Raw genomic sequence first — 18,812 nt, 5'->3', positions numbered from 1 at the left:
GGACACTGGGAAATGAATGTGTACTACTTGCATTTTTTTGTTTTTCTTCCTTTCTGAATATGATTTTTCTTGTGCAACAAGAGAACTTGTACACATATATTGTATTTAAGATATACTTTAACATGTTTAACATGTATGATACTCCCTGCCTTCTAGGGGATAGGGTGGAAGGAAGGAAGGGAAAAGTTGGAACAGAAGTGAGTGCAAAGGACAATGTTGAAAAATTACCCATGCATATGTTCTGTCAATAAAAAGCTATAATAAAAAATGGGTGTTTGCTTCAAGAAGATTGGGGTCAATAGAAACAATGCAATTTCCTAAAGTTAATCTTGCCACTCTTTCCTGATCAACTCTAGACTCATCTCATTGTTCATTTTCAGAGCCTGTGTGTTGTGTGTATGTAAGTATATAAATATCTATATCATATACTAATCGATCTTTAATTTAATTAAAATTTCTTTAAATTCTAATAGTTTCCTTCTGTTGATTATTTCCAATTTATCCTGTCTTTAGCTTGTTTATTGCCTTCCTAGGTTATGAGCTTCTTGAGTTCTGGATCTGCCTTTTTTCCTTTCTTTATGTCACCAGCACTTAGCATGATGCCTAGCACATAGTAGGCACTTAATTTTTTTGACTGCCTGACATACACACATGCATTCACATGTGAATGCATGCACACATATTAATGGACAATCTATGTAAGTATCCATTCAGTTTCTCATCAAAGCCCAGAGAATAATCATTCTTTATTCACTTGGTTTTATCTGGGCAGATCATTAAGCCAAACTCTTTACATTTTGTGTTTGTGTTGGACCCCTTTTGTAGTCAGTCTGGTGAAGCTTATGAACCCCCTTTACAAATAATGTTTTTAAATGCATAGTTAAATAAATGGGATAACAGAGAAACAAATTATATTGGAATACAGTTACCTATATTTATAAACTCTAATTCAATAGCCAGATTAAGAACCCCTCCTTGAGAATGATTATGAGGTCTTTTAGGAAGCTCTGCTATGTTATAGGGCTTGATGCAATTAACATAATGGCATCTATAATCAGTAGCATCTAAAAGTCCTTGCCATCTGTAAAGAATCCTTGCCTCCTCCTCTGCACAATAGAGATAATACTACTGACATTATTAGGAAAGCACTTTGTAAAGTTCAGAGTACCATAGAAATGTGAAATCATAATGGATAAAGAATGTTCTGCTTTGTACCTGAGGAGTTGGACTGCTGATCAACTGGAAGGGCTCACTTGCATTGGCTGAGAAAACCAGCCCTAGTTATTATGAGATGATGGTAGATTTTTAAGTATGGCTTACTGAAACCAGTCTAGTCACATTGTAGCCATGTCTATGATAGTCAAGAAGAAAAGTAAATATTTTAGAAGGTGAATAAAAAATTGCATTAAAAACAGAAAGAGGAAAGCTGACACTGCTTGTGGCCATCAAAAACCCTATAAGGTAAGACAAAATTGGACAATCACAATGTCTCACCAATGGAGGGGACACTAGAGGTAACTAATCCAAATCATAATTGAAACATGAAATAATGTCCTACAAACAGGTCCACTTATCTTCCACTTGATGATTTCTAGGAGAGGGGAACACTCTCTCTTTCCTGAGGTAGTACATCTCCTTTTGGCTAGTTTTAGTCATGAAGTCTTTTTTCCTTCATTCAAAACCCAAATGTACTGTGCTTCTATGAAACAACACATTTTATATATTTATGTAGCTGTGTTTATGTTTACTTCATTTAAAATTTTTATTTAGTATTTTCCCCTCAGTTACATGTAAAAACAATTTTAAACATTTGTTTTAAAAACTTTGAATTCCAAATTCTTTCCCTTTCTCCTTCCTTCCCACCCTGGTAAATTAAGGCAAATAATTCAGCGTAGATTATATATTTGTAGTCATGCAAAACATTTCCACAATAATCATATAGTAAAGAAAACATAGACAAAAAAAAAAGCCCAAACAAACTAAAACCCTAAAGAAAAATAAAATAAAATAAAAGTATGTTTCAATTGTATTCAGATATCATCAGTTCTTTCTCTGGGAATGGATAGCATGTGTATATGTTTATACAAAATATATACAAGATAATTTTGAGGGAAGGGTAGGCATACATATTATATATAAAATATGTGTATACAAGCATATATATGCACATAAAGTAATTTTTTGAGGGGGGAATAAAAGAAATTAATATTAAACTCAGCTCTGGCAGGATCAGAAGTTATCATTTCAATTTTATGCAGCCTTGTGTGTCCATGATTCTTACGTGATCCATATTTTATTCATCAATAAATTCTAGTTTTTCCTTAGGGGACAATGACAATAGGATAATGATGTGTATAGCTGGTAGCCTATGAATGTAATAACAGATACAGCAACAATAGATGGCATTTCTATAGTGCTTTAGAGTCTGCAAAATGCTTACATTATTATCTTATTTGAATAGGGTTACTGGTGCCCCTCCCATAGAGCTTCAAGCACAAGTCTCATGACTGGAAGCATGTCTGTGTGAGTGAGTTTCATGGCTGGAAGCATGTTTGTGTGGGTAACAGAGATGATCTAGGACAGATGTGTGTGTGTGTGTGTGTGTGTGTGTGTGTGTGTGTTTATTTTAAGGGAAATTGATCTGAACAAAATTATCGAGGTTGGGGAAATGGTACCCTGCTCTTAACAGCTTATGCATGCCTCTTCTTCATCTGCCTCCGTGAGACTGATGCCTGAACAACTTGTACATCCTTTAACGAAACTGCTTGAGATTTTCCCAGGAGTCCTGAGTCAGGGGCTTACCATGTTGGTACCAGACTTACTTCAGATACCTGATCAGTCTAGCCTATTGCAGGCTTGAACTCCCCAAATCAAGAGATTCACCAGCCTCAGTCTTCCTGGAAACTCAGATTACTGGCCTCCATAAACCTCCCCAGTTTTAAAAGGACAGAAGTTCAGTTAAATGCTTAAACCTGATAGACTCTGCAAAGGAACCGGAGATTGGGGAGGGGAAGCACATGTGCCTGAAAGTGAAACTACTGCTTGCTAAACATCTGGTAGCGCCCTGGGAAACCCCAGTACAGTATTGCATAGACAGGAGTTGCTGAGTGTGTTCGGGGTGTGGTTGTGAGTGAAAAAAACCTGGCCCAGACTTGGGTTTGAGTGATGGGGAAGAACTTCAAGACTTTCTTTGCTTGTCTTTTGGCAGCTTCCTACAGAGAATTACAGGCTGATAATGTATCTGGTGGGTGTATTGTTTTAGACCCAGTTTAATTTATTTTTTCTCTTCTGATCAGAACTCTTTCCCAGCATGTCTTTATAAATGATTTTCAGTCAAACGCATCTCAAGCCATGGCATTTGATTGGATGGTGTCCTATCCCTAGACTGATATAAACTAGCACCTGTGGAGGTGAACTCTAGAGAATCTCAGAGAGTGTGACTGATGGGCCAGAGCACCCTCTGCTGCTAGGAAGTGTGCACATGCAGGACTTGGAGGGAAATAGTCGTGTGGGTATTGTTTTTAGACACTGCTTAGGATATTTCCCTTTGAAAAAATTATTTTGTCATTCCTGCTGGAAGTCCCTTCTGATCGGACCCGTTTTTTCATTGTACCATCACTTTTAAGCCGTTGCATTGTTTTGTATCATTCTTGCAGTTTTATATCAAGTACTGATATCTGTTGCTTGTCTATGTTGTCATTTTAACTAAAACAACAAATAAAATAACTCCCACCCCATCCCAATGGGGTAAACTGTTAAGTGTTTGGAGCACTGGTGAGAAGCTTTAAAACTGAATCACCAGATGGGATTTGAGAGTAAGAATTGGCACATGACACTGAGAACAAGGACTTTGAAAGTAAATTCATGGTGTTGTGAATGATTTGGCAGATGCAAAGTACTTGATGAAACTAATAAGAGACAAAGTCACATGTATGGTCTGTAATTTAGCTGAAACTATGTTTTGCCATCTGTGGAGAGGTAGAAGTTGGGGAAAATATCAAAAAATTGGTCACTTGATCTACAAACAAGGAAGACCTAGAATTAAGTGCAAAGCCCTTCTGCAGAGGAATGACTTGTCTGAGGATACTGAAGATGTCTGTATGCAGGCAGTGGGTGAGGTGACTTGAAATCTATGGAGAGGAGACTGGATACAAAGCAGAAGCTGTGTTACAAAACTTCTTAGGAGAGCTGCCAGCCTCATTTAGAGAGGAAACATTCAAGACCTAGATACAGCATGTCACTATAAAAATAACACCAGTAGCATATAAAATAATGTGGAGAATTGAGACTAAAGGAAGATCTTTAGAGACTGGCTTTTGATCTCATATGGGGTCCAAAATCAGAAGACCCTGACGTCAAGGGATATGAATGTTTGGATAGGCTAGGGATACTATTTGAAAATGTAGAGAGTTTATAGTGAACTTACTTTATCTAGCTCCTCTGTACCTTCTGTTATGAAGGACAGACTGCTCCAGAGGCTAGGAGAAGAGTGAACAATGAAGTCATAAGAAATAGAGACTATTAGGCTGTCTTGATAAAAACTAACTAGTTGACATCTCCTAGATAGAATATTGAGTTGGAGTCAGGAAGACTTGAGTTCAAATCCTTCTTCAGACACTTACTAGCTATGTGACTCAGAAGAAGTCATTTACCTTTTTTCATCTTTAATTTCCTCATCTATAAAGTGGGCATAATAACAGTACCTGTCTCCCAGTGTTGTTGTAAGTACCAAATGAGATTATATATACACAAAATGTTTTGCAAATCTTATAGCTATGTAAATGTTAGGTGATTATTATTTTTGTTATTGTTATTTTAAGTTGATAGATATCTGGGAAACTACAGAAGTACATGATTAGACCTAAAAGAAGAAAACCGAAGATTAAGTATAATAAGCTTCTGAAGTCAGTAAAATTATTTCAGTAAGAGCTTCAATGTGTACCAAGCAGTCTGAGATAGAGGAAAATGACTTCCTAAACATCTTAAGGATGGTTTAGGAAAACAAGTTGAGGAACCCTACCCCCAACTCATATTCATAGACTTGAAAGCGGGCCTCATGCTCATAGGACCATAGTTTTAGAATTGGAGGGGAAGGAAATCATCTAGCCCAGTAACTTTATTTTACAAGTGTGGAAGCTAAGGCCCAGAGAGGTTAAGTAACTTATCCACATCATGCATATAGTAATTAATAGAGACAAGATTTGAACCTGAGGCCTCCAGACTTAGGGCTTTCCCCATTGTACTGTGGCTATGGAAAAATAGGTGAATGGGCAGAACTTCTATTTGAAAGACTAGTACTAGAACTTACAACAACATGATATTAAGAACAACCAAACCATGGAGACAGGCTGCTTTCTTTAGAACTGTGGACCAGTTGGACATAAGTACATTCAAAAGTGGAATGTGGACTTGGTACAGTTTGATCTTTGATGTTGATGGAGTTGATGTTTGGTGAAATGATACAGATATAGACTCTAGAATAACATCCAGACATCAGTACTGATGAAAGGCAAAGAGCTAAAGCAGTCAGCTATTCTCCAGGCCTAAGATGCACACAATAGAGTAACATGGATATCTCAGCGCATCCTCAGGTGCTGGGTGCTATGCCTAACATTAACAAGAATTAGAAGAGTTTTAAAATTTCAGACAAATTTTCCTCTTTCAAAATGAAGCAGGATAATGGAAAGGAGAACCTATTGAAAACACAAATGAATTAACAGTAGATGGAATTCTTGGGAAGGAACTGATATTTTCTTTTCTTTTTTTTTTTTTTTTAATTTAATTATAATTTTTATTTACCAGATATATGCATGGGCAATTTTACAGCATTGACAATTGCCAAAACTTTTGTACTAATTTTTCCCCTCTTACCCCTCCCCCAGATGGCAGGTTGACCAATACATGTTAAATATGTTAAAGTATAAATTAAGTACAATATATGTACACATGTCCAAACAGTTATTTTGCTGAACAAAAAGAATCAGATTTTGAAATAGTGTACAATTAGCCTGTGAAGAAAATCCAAAATGTAGGCAGAAAAAAATAGAGGAATTGGGAATTCTATGTAGTAGTTCATAGCCATCTCCCAGAGTTCTTTCGCTGGGAGTAGCTGGTTCAGTTCATTACTGTTCTATTGGAACTGCTTTGGTTCATCTCATTATTGAAAATGGCCACATCCATCAGAATTGTTGAAGTATATAATGATCTCCTGGTCCTGCTCATTTCCCTCAGCATCAGTTCCTGTAAGTCTCTCCAGGCCTTTCTGAAATCATCCTGTTGGTCATTTCTTACAGAACAATAATGAGGAACTGATATTTTCAAAATGGTTTGTTCGAACTGAACAGGAAGCATTGACTTGAAGAGGACCTAGAGAAAACAACTGAAAATAATGAAAGATTTTAGAATTAAGTCCAGAGCGAATAAGATTTGGGAAACAATGCCATAGAACTTCAGTCTTAGAAACAAGATCTGAGTTCAAGTTTTGTTTCTGATTTGCTAGCTAAGCAATCTAAGAGAGACTATATGAGTTACAGAAAGGAAGGCTGAGAAAACTTTCTGAGAATTGAAGGAAGTTGGGTTGTCTTTAAGAAAGACTAAAGAAATGTTTCCAGAGAGAACTGTTTACTTCATGGTATAGAAAGAGTTAGAGTACTTTCTGAGGAATTGTTGACTATTATCCTGAGAACTGAATGGTAGGATTGGATTTTTAAGAGTTGGACAAAAGTCAGCAATTCAAGCTAATGGTTAGAGATGAGTCTGGCTGTGATCTTTCTCATTGTGATACATCGTTGAAATAATCAGATATGTATTAGCTTTATTTGTTATACCATCAAATTTTTCTAGCCAGTAGCATTGATATTTATTTAAACTTCTGAGATTGGGGATTCGAGAAAGTAGAAGGAGACAAAGCTTAAGGGAACAGAGGTTTCTCTCATTTAATTAATTTGGAATGGGACCCCAGAATGCTAAATTCAAATTCTATTAAGAGGGATTTTCCTCTACTTTCTTTTATGTAAAGTTGTCTTCAACCTCTTCTATCCATTTGTATAGGAGAATGAGTTCATAATTCTTAGCCACCCATGGAATGCTGGTTTGTGATTGCTAGCACTGCTAGGAGGATCCATATTAGTAAGATTATGGATACCTCGAAATAGTAAGAAGATAGCAATCTTTATTTTTTATTAAAGCCTTTTATTTTCAAAGCATATGCATGGATAATTTTCAATATTCACTCTTGCAAAACCTTGTGTTTCAAATTTTTTTCCTCCTTACCCCCACCCTCGTCTCTAGATGGTAAGTCATCCAATATATGTTAAATACATTAAATTCTTCTATACATATTTCTACAATTGTCATCCTGCACAAGAAAAATCAGATTAAAAGTCAAAAAATGAAGCAAAAAACAAAATGCAAACAACAATAAAAAAGCAAAAATACCATGTTGTGATCTATACTCAGTCCCCACAGTCCTTTCTCTGGGTGCAGATGGCTCTCTTTACCACAGAACCATCCAAACTGACCTGAATCACGGTTGAAAAGAGCCATGTCCATCAGAATTAATTATTGTGTAATCTTGCAGCTGCTGTGTACAATTTTCTCCTGGTTCTATTCACTTCACTTAACATCAGTTCATGTAAATCTCTCCAGGCTTTTCTGAAATCATCCTGCTGATTATTTCTTATAGAACAGTAATATTCCGTAATATTCATATGCCATAACTTATTTAGTCATTCTCCAAATGATGGGCATCCGCTCCGTTTCCAAATACTTTTTCTAATGAGACCTTTATTAATGGGTTATCTGGACTATCATAATCAGGAATACAAATTTCTTGACTATATCAATCTTATACAGTCCAGTTTGTTTGACTATTGCATCTATTCCCTTTCTTTTTTATATTTTATTTTTAAAATTAATTTTATAATTATAATTTTTTTTGGACAGTACATATGCCTGGGTAATTCTTTACAACATTATCCCTTGCACTCCCTCCTGTTCTGAATTTTCCCCTCCTTCCCTCCACCCCCTCCCCTGGGCAGGCAGTCCCATACAGGTTAAATGTGTTCATCTATTCCCTTTCTTGTTGGACACAAAAATACTTTTCTATCTGTAACAGTCAAATAACACTGTGACTATTCTGTCACAAATCAGAAGCAGAACTAGGAGCCTCAAAAAAGGGACTAGCTCATTTTTGCCTTCCCAGGGTCTCTCATAAATCATTGTTGAACTGGAATAGAAAGTTGTTGGCAAAGCCATAAACTAGTTCATATAAAATATTGATATTTATATACTGTATCATGACAAGTATTAAGTATCTTAGTTCCTTTCTAGCTTTAAGGATATGCAGCTGTGCATTCTTTTTAAGAAAAATGCCAGAAAAGATGCTCTTCACACTTATCCTCTCAAAGTATAATCAAACAACTAGATGTATTTGGTCACTTGTGGTGAGTCACCTATGGACGGAGACAGAGAAATTTTCTGTTACTTTAGGAAATGCCAGGCAAATCTATTCTATATAGAAAAAAATGCTCTGAATCATTATTGATTAGAGAAATGCAAATTATAATAACTCTGAAGTACCGCCTCATACCTCTCAGATTGGCTAAGAAAAGGCGATGATAAATGTTGGAGGGGATGTGGGAAAACAGGAACCATTCTGGAGAGCAATAAAACTGTGAGTACCCTTTGACCCAGCAGTGCCATCATTGGCTCTGTATCCCAAGGGAATCATAGAGGAGGGAAAAGGACCCACACGTGTGAAAACGTTTGTGGTAGCAAAGAACTGGAAAAGGAGTGGCTGAACAAGCTGTGGCACATGAAGGCAATGGAATATTATTATTCCATAAAAAATGATGAACAAGCTGATTTTAGAAAGTCAACAATGGGGATGAAGGTAAACACACTGAACATCTTTAAGGTGTATGATAACATATAAGGAGAGACGAAAGGTGGGAAAACGTTAGCTCTGGAGGCGGGAGAAACCCGGGTTCGAATCCCAGCTTTAATTCATGACTGGATAAATCATTTCACCTGAGCAGCCTCAATTTTCTTACTTGTAAAATGGGTATGATAATAACGTTAAGAATCAAAGGGGAGGTTATTGTTAGAATAGTTGGAATTACAGAATAGAATGGGTTAGAATAGTGATAGTCTTTGTTGGTAGAGGAATTTTCCACAGCAGGACTCCCCGACGCTAATGAAATTCTAGGCCCTGCCCCAAATCCAAAATGGCGACTGGTGTCGCCCCCAGATCCATACTCTGGGACGCAATCACAGCTTTGTCCGGAATCACACATGGAATTGTCCACACGAAACCACGCAAACCTCGGGGTTATAGAGACGTCAGTTATTATAAAGGTTTTTGTTGGGGGAGGGGTGGCTGCTCACGTTTTTTTACAGCACTGACTGGAATCCGAAGGAGCCGAGTTCAAATTTGCCCTCGCCACTGGCTGGGTGATCTGGACAAGTCCCTTAATCTGATTATTTATAAGACGGGGGTATTTCTAGCCCCTGCCTCTCAGGGTTGCCGTGAGGATAAAATGAAGAAGGGGTAACGAGCTTTGCAAACTTTAAGAGCTCCGTAAAAGTTAGCTATCATTTCTGATTTTCCATCCTCACGCCTAAGGGGGGGATTCTTTCCTCTAAATGGGAGCACCAGCAGCAGCGCCCCCTAGGGGCGGGCGCGGCTCTGGAGTCTCGGCAGACGAGGACTTAAAGGAAACAGGTCTTGCCCTCCAGGAGTTTACTTTCTACAGCCTCTAAACAGCTGCAAAGCTGTAGCGGTGGCTCCGGGGTGGGGGAGGGGGAGCCGCGCTGCTCTGCTCCGGAGTTAGGGTCACGGTCGGGGTCAGGGAGGCCCAATCCTCTCGTGCGGTGGTTTGTGCGCTCCTGCTGCTCCTCCTCTCTCTCCCTCCCTTCCCGTTCTATCCTCCTCCTCCTCCACTCCTCCTCTTCCTCTCTCACCTTCGCCCCCCTCTTTTTTCCCCTCTGCTCCTCTCCCCTCTCTCCTCCCCTTCTCCCAGCTCCTCAGACGCGTCAGCCCGGCCTCCCCGCCCCCTCCCTTGCCCTTCCCGGAGCCGCGCGCCCCCTCCCCAGTCAGCCGGTGTCAGTCTCCTCCTCTGTCTCCTCCTCCCGGCTCCTCCGCAGTCACTTCCTGCAGCTGTTTCCATCCGTGTCCGGTGGCGTCGGCTCTCCCGAGAGCGGCGGAGCCGGGAGCCGGGCGGCCGGGAGGGCGCGGAGGCGGCCCGGGATGCGCGGCGCGGTCGGGCCCGGGGCGCAGCGAGGTCCCCCGCTCCGCCGCGGTGCCTGAGCCGCAGCCGGCCCCAGCGTCCCAGTAAGTGCGATGCGGTCGGGGCTCGCGGGCTCGGGGGTAGGCGCTCGGCACTGCTCCCCGGCGAGCCGGACCCGGGGGGTGGGCGCCGGCGCCGGGGGCCGGGGCTTCTCCACGTGACTTTTGTTTTGTCTCGGGCGTCTGGCGCGTGCGGTTCTCTGGCAATTCCCCCCAGGTGAGGTCGCGCGCTGCTTCCCCCTCCAGCAGCTCCGCGGGGTTCAGGTGTTCGCGTGGCCCCGACCCCTCCGGGGAGCTCCAGCAGCGCCTGACTCGGAGTCAGTCTGGCTCTGACACTGCCGGGGGCCGGGGGGAGAAGACAGCTGTCCGTCTCTGCTGTACCTGAAACTGGACCCTAAAATGCGGGGACCATGGCCTTTCCCCTGTTGGGTCCTCCGGTGACCCCCGAGCACCGTCTCCTCATTTCTAGACTCCCCGGCAGGGATCGATCAGAGCCGGCCTCCTGGGGCCGAGGCCGGCGCTTTCTTCAGCCCCCGCCCCGCCCCCCTTCTCTTCCGCCTCCTCCCCGAGAATCCCTCGGGACCGAGTGGGAAAAGAGCCATGGCCTCGGTCCAAAGAATAATGTAAAGGCCCCGAGTCTGGGCAGCCAGGAGGGTGCCGTGGGGCATTCCCGCTTCCCCGAGGCGGCAGCGATTCCCCAACCCGGGCTGAATGAACTTCCCCGACCCTCTGAGTGAAGATGGGGGGGGGGGGTCGGCTGGATGGACGCTACCTTTCCTCCCAGCGCTGAATCCTTCCCCTCCCCCATCAGATTGGGGAACCTTTAAGAGCTGAGGAAAACTCCTTAAGTTAGCGCGGTGCCCTTTTGCTCCCAACACTGAGGTAGGTGCCATGTGTTGAATGACCTGCTTTTTTCCCATTCATTCTTCTAATACTCAGTATTAGACATTTTATATTTTAATATTATTACGTAGCTCAAATTCCCCAACCTTGTAGGTATTTCTTCTCTGTATATATTTTTAGCAGTGACAGCGTCAATGTGCCGGATGAAATCCTTTTTTTTTTTTTTTTTTTAATCCGACTATACAGCAGATATTAAAAAATGAATGGGCAAATCCTTATTCTGGCAATTAGGGTGACTGATTCCTCCTGACGGAATAGGGCTCATGGAAGCCCCCTTGGAAGAGAAGCTCTTCACATGGGGAGATGACACATCTTAGAATGGGAGCTAGTTCTCCCCAAAAGAGTCAATTAACCAACAAAAGAAATTAAAAATGAAGGAAGGCATTTGCTGAACTTTAGCAATTCAGGTTTTTTTTTTATTTTTTTTAGAAATTTACCAGTCTGACCCTACCCTTGCTTTGACCCTTCCTGTTTGCAGTCTGGCTTTGTATTAGTTGTTACCAACTAGCATTGAGACAGCTTTCCGGAGGACATTTTATATTTTGACATTCACTGTGAACTTGACTTTTTCTATATCTTATGTTGCCATTGCTTCGTTGTTAGAATGTTGAGCCCCCCCTCCCCCCCTTTCTTAGCTAATCTTTTAAATTCTTAGTCCATTAAAAAAAAGTTCTCCTCTGCTTCTGCCTTGGGGTGATGGTCCTCCAACTGCTTAATTAGTTTTGTGCCTGATTTAATTGAGGGGATTAACCTGATGGAGCATATCATCTGACATGCTATTATTTGAAATCTCTGTGTCTAGAGTGTGTGTGTGTATACAGACATACATATCTATATAGATGTACATATATGAATGTGTATGTATATATATTATACATATAATATATGTGTGTGGTATAGACACACACACATATATATGCTACACATGCATACTTAAATGTTGTTATAAATATTAGGCTTGAGAAGTAGAGGGAATCTTGGAGGCCATATACTCCAACCCTCTCATTCTGGAAGTGTAAAAAGTAAGGTCCAAGCCGGGATTGAAAAAGCTAGCAAGTTCGTAGAGCTGGAATTCATAACTAATAAAAATTATCACAGGAAATACATGTAATAATGTTAATTTCTCAGCTTGTGGCTATATAGAATTTCCTCTTTCCCCATTTCATAAATTTTTTTTCCCTTCACAATTTTATTTGAAAGTATTGTAGAATCATAGATTTAGCCTCGGAAGAACCTCTTAGATCATTCAGTCTGACTCCCTCATTTTGAAGGTGAAAAAACAAAGACCCAGAAAAATCGTATGATTGCCCACGATCACATTGGCTTTGAGAACCTCTTTGTCTCATGTAGCTTTTTTCAAGTGAGGTAGTAGGCTTTTAGTGATTCAAAATGATGCCTTCATTTAATAAGCCTATCTGAATTGACATATTGCAAGACAGATGGAAAATTTCAACTTTTGTGTTTTACTTGCGTAAAATATCCATACTTTGATGTCTGAGGAAAGACGTTTTAAGGATGGCTAAAGAGTGAACAGAGGGTTCCAAGATTCTGGTTTAAGGAAATGACGTTCCAAAATATAACTTGTGATTTATGCTGGACTTATTTATAGGAATGATCATGCCATAGAAAAGGATGAAGTAATGAGCATGGGGATATTTATCTGGTGCTTAAAGATTTTTCTAAGCACTTTCATTTGATCCTTATAAAAATCTCTTGGGGCAGGCAGTATAAATATTCTCATCCCCATTTTGCAAATGAGGAAACTGAGCACAGAGCAGCTAAATGAAAGAGGTAAAACTTGAGTTTAGCTTTCTCTGGATTCCACATCTAGCATTCTTTTCACTAGCCAATGTGGCTACTGAAAGAATCTTAGGGTCACATGATGGGAACAGGTACATGACTTAGCGATTTAGTGATGAAAGGGAAAGATTAAGAGTGAAGATTGTGAAAATGGGATCTTGATTTGAATTCAGACTTGGCTAATCAGTTAGTGGTGTGAACTTTGGCAAATCACAGCTTTTTTTAGGTACAATTTTCTCATCTGGAAAATGGGGATAAATAATAGTACCTACTTCACAAGATTATTGTTAAAATTTAAGTAAGATAATATATGTAAAGCTTTTTTTGTAAACCTAAAACTTGTAAGCCTGCTATAGAAGTGGAATTTTTAATGATTCTTAATACTATCATTGTTGTATGGAGAAACCGCTTGTGTAGGGACTAGTTGGGAGTGATGGTCCATATCTTGTCCTGGCTTCTTTCCTGACTTCCAGTTTTTCTCCCTCTCCAAATGTCCATTAGACATCTTAAATTCAATATATGTAAAACTGAATTAATTACCTTTTTTCCTAAATCCTTTTCCTAAATTCCCTACTACTGTTGAACATACCCAGTCACCCGGGCTTGAACCTCACCATCATCCTGAACTCTTCAGACTTTCTCATCTTTAAAATCCAATTTTTCACCAGTCCTAGGATCAGGAGGACCTGAATTCAAATCTCACCTCAGGCACTTGACATTTACTAGCTTTGTGATGGCTGGGCAAGTCACCCCTATTGCCTTGCCCCAAAAAACAAACAAACAAAAGCAATATTTTTCTAATTCTTGTTGACTTTATCTATTCAATATCTCTCACATTTGCCTCCTTCTCTCCTCAGACTGTTCCTTCAACATGACATAAATCCTTATTATCACACCTGGATTATTGCAGTAGTCATCTGGTTTCTTCCCCACCCCAGTCCATCCTCTACTTAACTTTCAAAATGTTCTTCTACAAGTGTCCACCTTCTTATACTAACATCCTTCTTCCCATCTCAATCTTAAGTAGCTTCCCATTCCTTTCAGCATCAAATATAAAATTTTCTGTTAGGCATTCAAGGCCTTTTATATATATAAATCCCTCTCACAAGCTTTCTACTCTTTCACCTTACCTCACCCCTATGTACTCTGCTAGCCAGTGTTGCCGACTCCCTTGCTGTTCCTTGCACTCTTATTTCTGAACTCCAGGCATTTTCACTGACTATCCCACATACTTGACGTGTTTGCCCTCCTCACCTTGTCCCTGAATTTCTCTAGCTTCCTTCAAGTCTCCCTTCATATAAAAAGTCCTTTTTGATCTCTTTTAATTCCAATGCCTTCACTCAGTGATTATCTCCAATTTATTCTCTATTTGCCTTGTTTGCATGTATATGTTAACATGTTGTCTCCTCCTTTCCACTGGGAACTACTTGTGATGAGGGGCTGTTTTCTATCATTTTTCATGCTTCCAGAGCTTAGCATACTGTAGGGCAGACTCTAAGTACTTAATAGATATTAGTTGCCTGATTGAGTAATTGATGACCTCTATTCTCCTTCATCTCTAAAGTGCTGTGCATCTGTGATCTTGTCCAGCTTGTTCTGTGGTTGTCTACCCCTGGAGGAAGGAAAGAAAAAAAATAACCTCCTGCCAGGAAAAAAGAACCTCTAGAATATATTCTCAAGCTATAAGGTGCCAGTGACCAAAGTCATCAGGTCTATTAAATGGAATAAGTTTCATTTTGTCTTGTCACAGGCTGATTCTAGGTAAGATCTTTTATTCCTCCATATATGACCCTTAGCTAGGAAAGAGCTATTGTCTGCTCAATTCTGAATATACTGAATTATGGAGAATATGAGGATGGCTTCATCTCTGTGTTTTCCATATTAGCTTACCTGACAAATTAATTCCAACCATTTTGATATTACCTTAACCTAGAGGACAATGAGGTCATATACCAGAAATTCATGCTTTGTAGTCCTTAGGGTGGTCTTTGTGTTCCTTAGGGTGATGATTAGAATGATGTGTTTCAATGAGCTTAGGAGAAGGAGGTTTAGTTGAGGTAACTTCTGCTGTTTCTTTTAGCCCTGTAGATTTAATCAGCCATGTATGAAGCATCATTAATATGTTGGAGGACAGTAGGATAGCTGATAGAACTGGGTGGACTGAAATAAAATCTTATTTATGCTCCAGTCAGTTAAGACCTCCTTCTCTGGTAAAATGGAAAGTTCCACAAAGAGCTGAATTTTGAGGATTTTTATAAGGAAAGAATGAGAGAAATAGGGTGTTCCCTTGACAGATGAAAGAGGAAGGAGCTGGCCCAGATAATGGTTTGTCAAATCAGAGGAAAAATAACAATACTGGGTTGTCATGTGGGGTCTAGTTCTAGCTCTCATTTTTACAAATAAGAAAAACTGAGGTCCAAATACCTTTTAATACCAATTAACCTTCCCAGAGTCCCAAACTGATATAATCAGCCCATGGCTTTAGAGCTGATAGGGACCTCAGGAATCATCCATTTAAGCCTCTCATTTTACAAATGAGAAAGTGGAGGTAAAATGTGGCAATGGTGGAATTTGAACCGTGGTCCTCTGACTTCAGAGCTTTTCTGCAGCTTTTTTTGGTTTTATTCAGCTCTCATGCTCACTCTATTGAATTCCTTTGCTCTTTGTTTCCTAGTTCTCTTCAATACTCAGCTCAAATATCACCTCTTTTAAAAAGCCTTTCCTAATTCCTTTCACCTGAATTCTTAATCATGGCTTCTTGTTGTTCAGTCATGACTAATTCTCTGACCCTATTTAAGGTTATCTTGGCAGAGATTCTGGAATAGCTTGCCATTTCCTTCTCCAGTTCATTTTATTGATGAGGAAATGGAGGCAGAGTAAAATGACTTGCACAATGGCACATGGCTAGTGTGTCTGAGGTCAGATTTGAACTCATGAAGATCTCCTGCACTACCTAGCTGCACTGTATGGTTTTGGCCCTCCAAAATTATTTTATATCTTTGTATTTAATTATGTGTGGATATTCATGTTGTTTTCCTTCAGTATAATGGGGGCTTCTTGTGAAAGTAACTGTTATGTTTTTGACTTTTTAATCAAATGGGCCCAGAACATAAGAAGCACTTCATAAATACCCACTGAGTTGAAAAACCCAAGACATTAAGTGCTATTGAAAAACCCAAGAATTTAAGTGCTACCCATGTTGCTGATACTGCCATCTGAATATCTTTCTTTTTGATTCAGATCTGAAGACCAGGCTCTCCACTGGCCCCTGGAGCATGCCCGTCCTCCTGCCCAATGATCCTCTTGCAGCACACCGGATTTCCTCCCCCTGAGCAGCTCTCATCCCCTCTTCCTATGTCAGTGGCCACCAGATCAAGAACCACCTTTCTGCTGTCCCCTCAGAGACCTCTGGGGCTGGAGGCTACTTTGCCCCTGGCCAGGGCACAGGAGCTCACTAGAGCTGGGACGGTGGAGCAAGATTTTTCACTGGAGGAGCTATGTAGGCCCTTGTATTGTAAACTCTGTAATGTCACCTTGAACTCAGCCCAGCAGGCTCAAGCTCATTATCAGGTAAGTATGGCACAGAAATCTCAAGATGAGCTTCATTAATAACTCTTTTAGGGCAGAGAGTGTATCAGAGGCAAAGATATTTTAAAAGATTTGGCTCTTTTAATAGGTAGCATATGATCCATGAATACTTGTATTTTTATTTATTTATTTTAAAACTTTTTATTTTCAAAACATATGCATAGTTTTCAACATTCATCCTTGCAATACCTTGTGTTTCAAATTTTTTTTCTCCCTCTCTTTCCCCCATTCCTTCTCCTAGACAGCAAGTAATCTAATATATGTTAAATACATGCAAATCTTCTATATATATTTCCACAATTATCATGCTTCACAAGAAAAATCAGATCAAAAGGGAAAAAAATGAGAAAACAATGCAAGAAAACAACAAAAAAGTTAAATTGCTATGTGGTGATCCATACTTAATCCCTCTCTCTGGTAAATCAAAAAAGGGAAAAACTGAGACAGAAAATAAAATGCAAGCAAACAACAACAACAACAAAAAGTGAAAATGCTATATTGTGATTCTCTGGTAGATCAAAAAGGAAAAAAAATGAGACAGAAAACAAAATGCAAGCAAACAACAGCAACAAAAAAGTGAAAATATTATGTTGTGATCCATACTCAGTCTCACAGTCCCCTTTCTGGTTTATAAATACTTCTTAAAATATTGATAATTATATTTAAGTAGAATTTCCTTTGATTTTCTCTGTCTTCTTTTTTATGCATTTAAAAACATTATCCTGAAAAGATCCCTTCACAGGCTTCACCAGACTGGCAGAGTGGGCCATGATGCAACAAAGGTTAATAAAGATGCAAGAACAACACCACAACAATAATCTAAAAATTGGTGAACAATGGTGAAATTTTTGTTTTCTAAAAAGATAACTTTTATCTGGTTTATAGGAAACTTCCCACCCCACATTTTCCTTCATGAGCATTTCTTCTAGGCTTCTCTGAGTTATTCTTGTGAGGAATTGAACCTGAGGTCCTTGTAGGACTGATATCTCATGTTTGATATACAGCATTTGACTCAGTCTGACAACTTTGAAAATCAGTAGCCTTTTTTCTTTTATCTTTTTTTTTTTTTTTTTTTTTTTTTTTTGGCTTGTTTAAGTTGCCTGGACATTTAGATATTATTATCTTTATGTAGTGATAGGAGTAGAGTTGGAATAAAGGAACAGTAAGATAAATGCTGATGGCAGCTAATGTAAATTTGATAAGCCCTAGATAATATTTCGAAATTACCAGGGAAGAAAGGAGAGGAGAGAGCCATGGAAAATGTAGGCCCCACCTGAACTTTTATTAAGACTGTCCTGATTTTATTTCTCACATTGTATACCAGCCTCTTTTGATTTTTAAAAAAACAAACTTGTTTTGTGTCAAACACTGTGCTCAACACTAGGGATACAAGAAAAGGCCAAAAACATGACACCCATTCCCAAGGAAGTCACATTCTCATGGGGGAGGCAACATACAAACAGCTCTGGTACATAGAAGATACCTGCAGTCTTATCCATCTATTTTGAGTAGCAGGTGGAAAGGGTAACGTGTGAGGTGGGATATTTGATAGGCAGTGTGGTATAGGGAGTAGAGTATTAGACTTGGGGTGAAGCAGATTGTCTTTCAGGGTTTTTAAAAGCTCAATTGGAGTAGTGGATAGAGAGCCAGTTTTGAAGCAAAGAAGAACTGGATTCTAGTTCTGCTTCTATCACATTCACTATGGGATTCTAGGTTAGTCACTCATCTCATTGCTTGAGGGAATTATCCATGACTGTAGATTGTAGAGAAGATGCCAGTCTGCATGGGGAGAAGTTTCTTCATTTGGCAAAATCACAAGCTCAGTTCTTATTCTCATGCTTTTGCCTTCACATTTGCCCCCTTTAATATTATCATCTTAGATTTAGAACTTGCAAGGATCTTCAAGCTTATCTAATCTTTCCTTTCTAATTTGAAGGATGTAGAAACTGCATTCTGGAAAAGGGAAATATGTAGATTAAGGTCACACTGGTAATGAGTTGATAAAGTCAGGATTTGAACCTCAACCCTTCTCCCTCTGTGACACACTTCCATTGCTTTGATTCTATAGATGCTTCTTCAAATCGAATCATTTTCCTCCAATTATTTTATTTATTTTTTTACTTTTATCCCCCCCCAATTCCTTAAAAAAGAAAAGACAACAACTGAAAAATTCCTCTCTTCAAATTACTATTTTCTTCTTCTGCTTTCTTCTATAGATAAATATCTAAAAAGA

At 39.5% G+C, this 18,812-nt stretch overlaps 1 protein-coding gene across 3 annotated transcripts in view; it reads left to right on the top strand.

The window, feature by feature from the left end:
* The first annotated feature begins 1,208 nt into the window (after positions 1-1,208).
* Positions 1,209-18,812, top strand: part of ZMAT3 (zinc finger matrin-type 3) — a 39,606-nt gene continuing 22,002 nt past the window's right edge. The window contains exons 1-2 of one of the 3 annotated variants that reach the window (XM_074298233.1): positions 1,209-1,461; positions 16,232-16,561. In XM_074298233.1, coding sequence (XP_074154334.1) covers positions 16,286-16,561 — 276 coding nt within the window. In that variant the 5' untranslated portion in view covers positions 1,209-1,461; positions 16,232-16,285. Of the gene's footprint in view, positions 1,462-10,090; positions 10,334-10,909; positions 11,171-16,231; positions 16,562-18,812 lie in introns of those variants that run through there. The other 2 variants (XM_074298234.1, XM_074298235.1) reach the window with 2 other exon arrangements.

Source organism: Sminthopsis crassicaudata, chromosome 3, assembly GCF_048593235.1.
Source record: "Sminthopsis crassicaudata isolate SCR6 chromosome 3, ASM4859323v1, whole genome shotgun sequence".
NCBI classification, from domain to species: Eukaryota; Metazoa; Chordata; class Mammalia; order Dasyuromorphia; family Dasyuridae; genus Sminthopsis; species Sminthopsis crassicaudata.
Note: the sequence above shows the minus strand (reverse complement) of the source record. Positions and strands in the feature narration are given on the sequence as shown.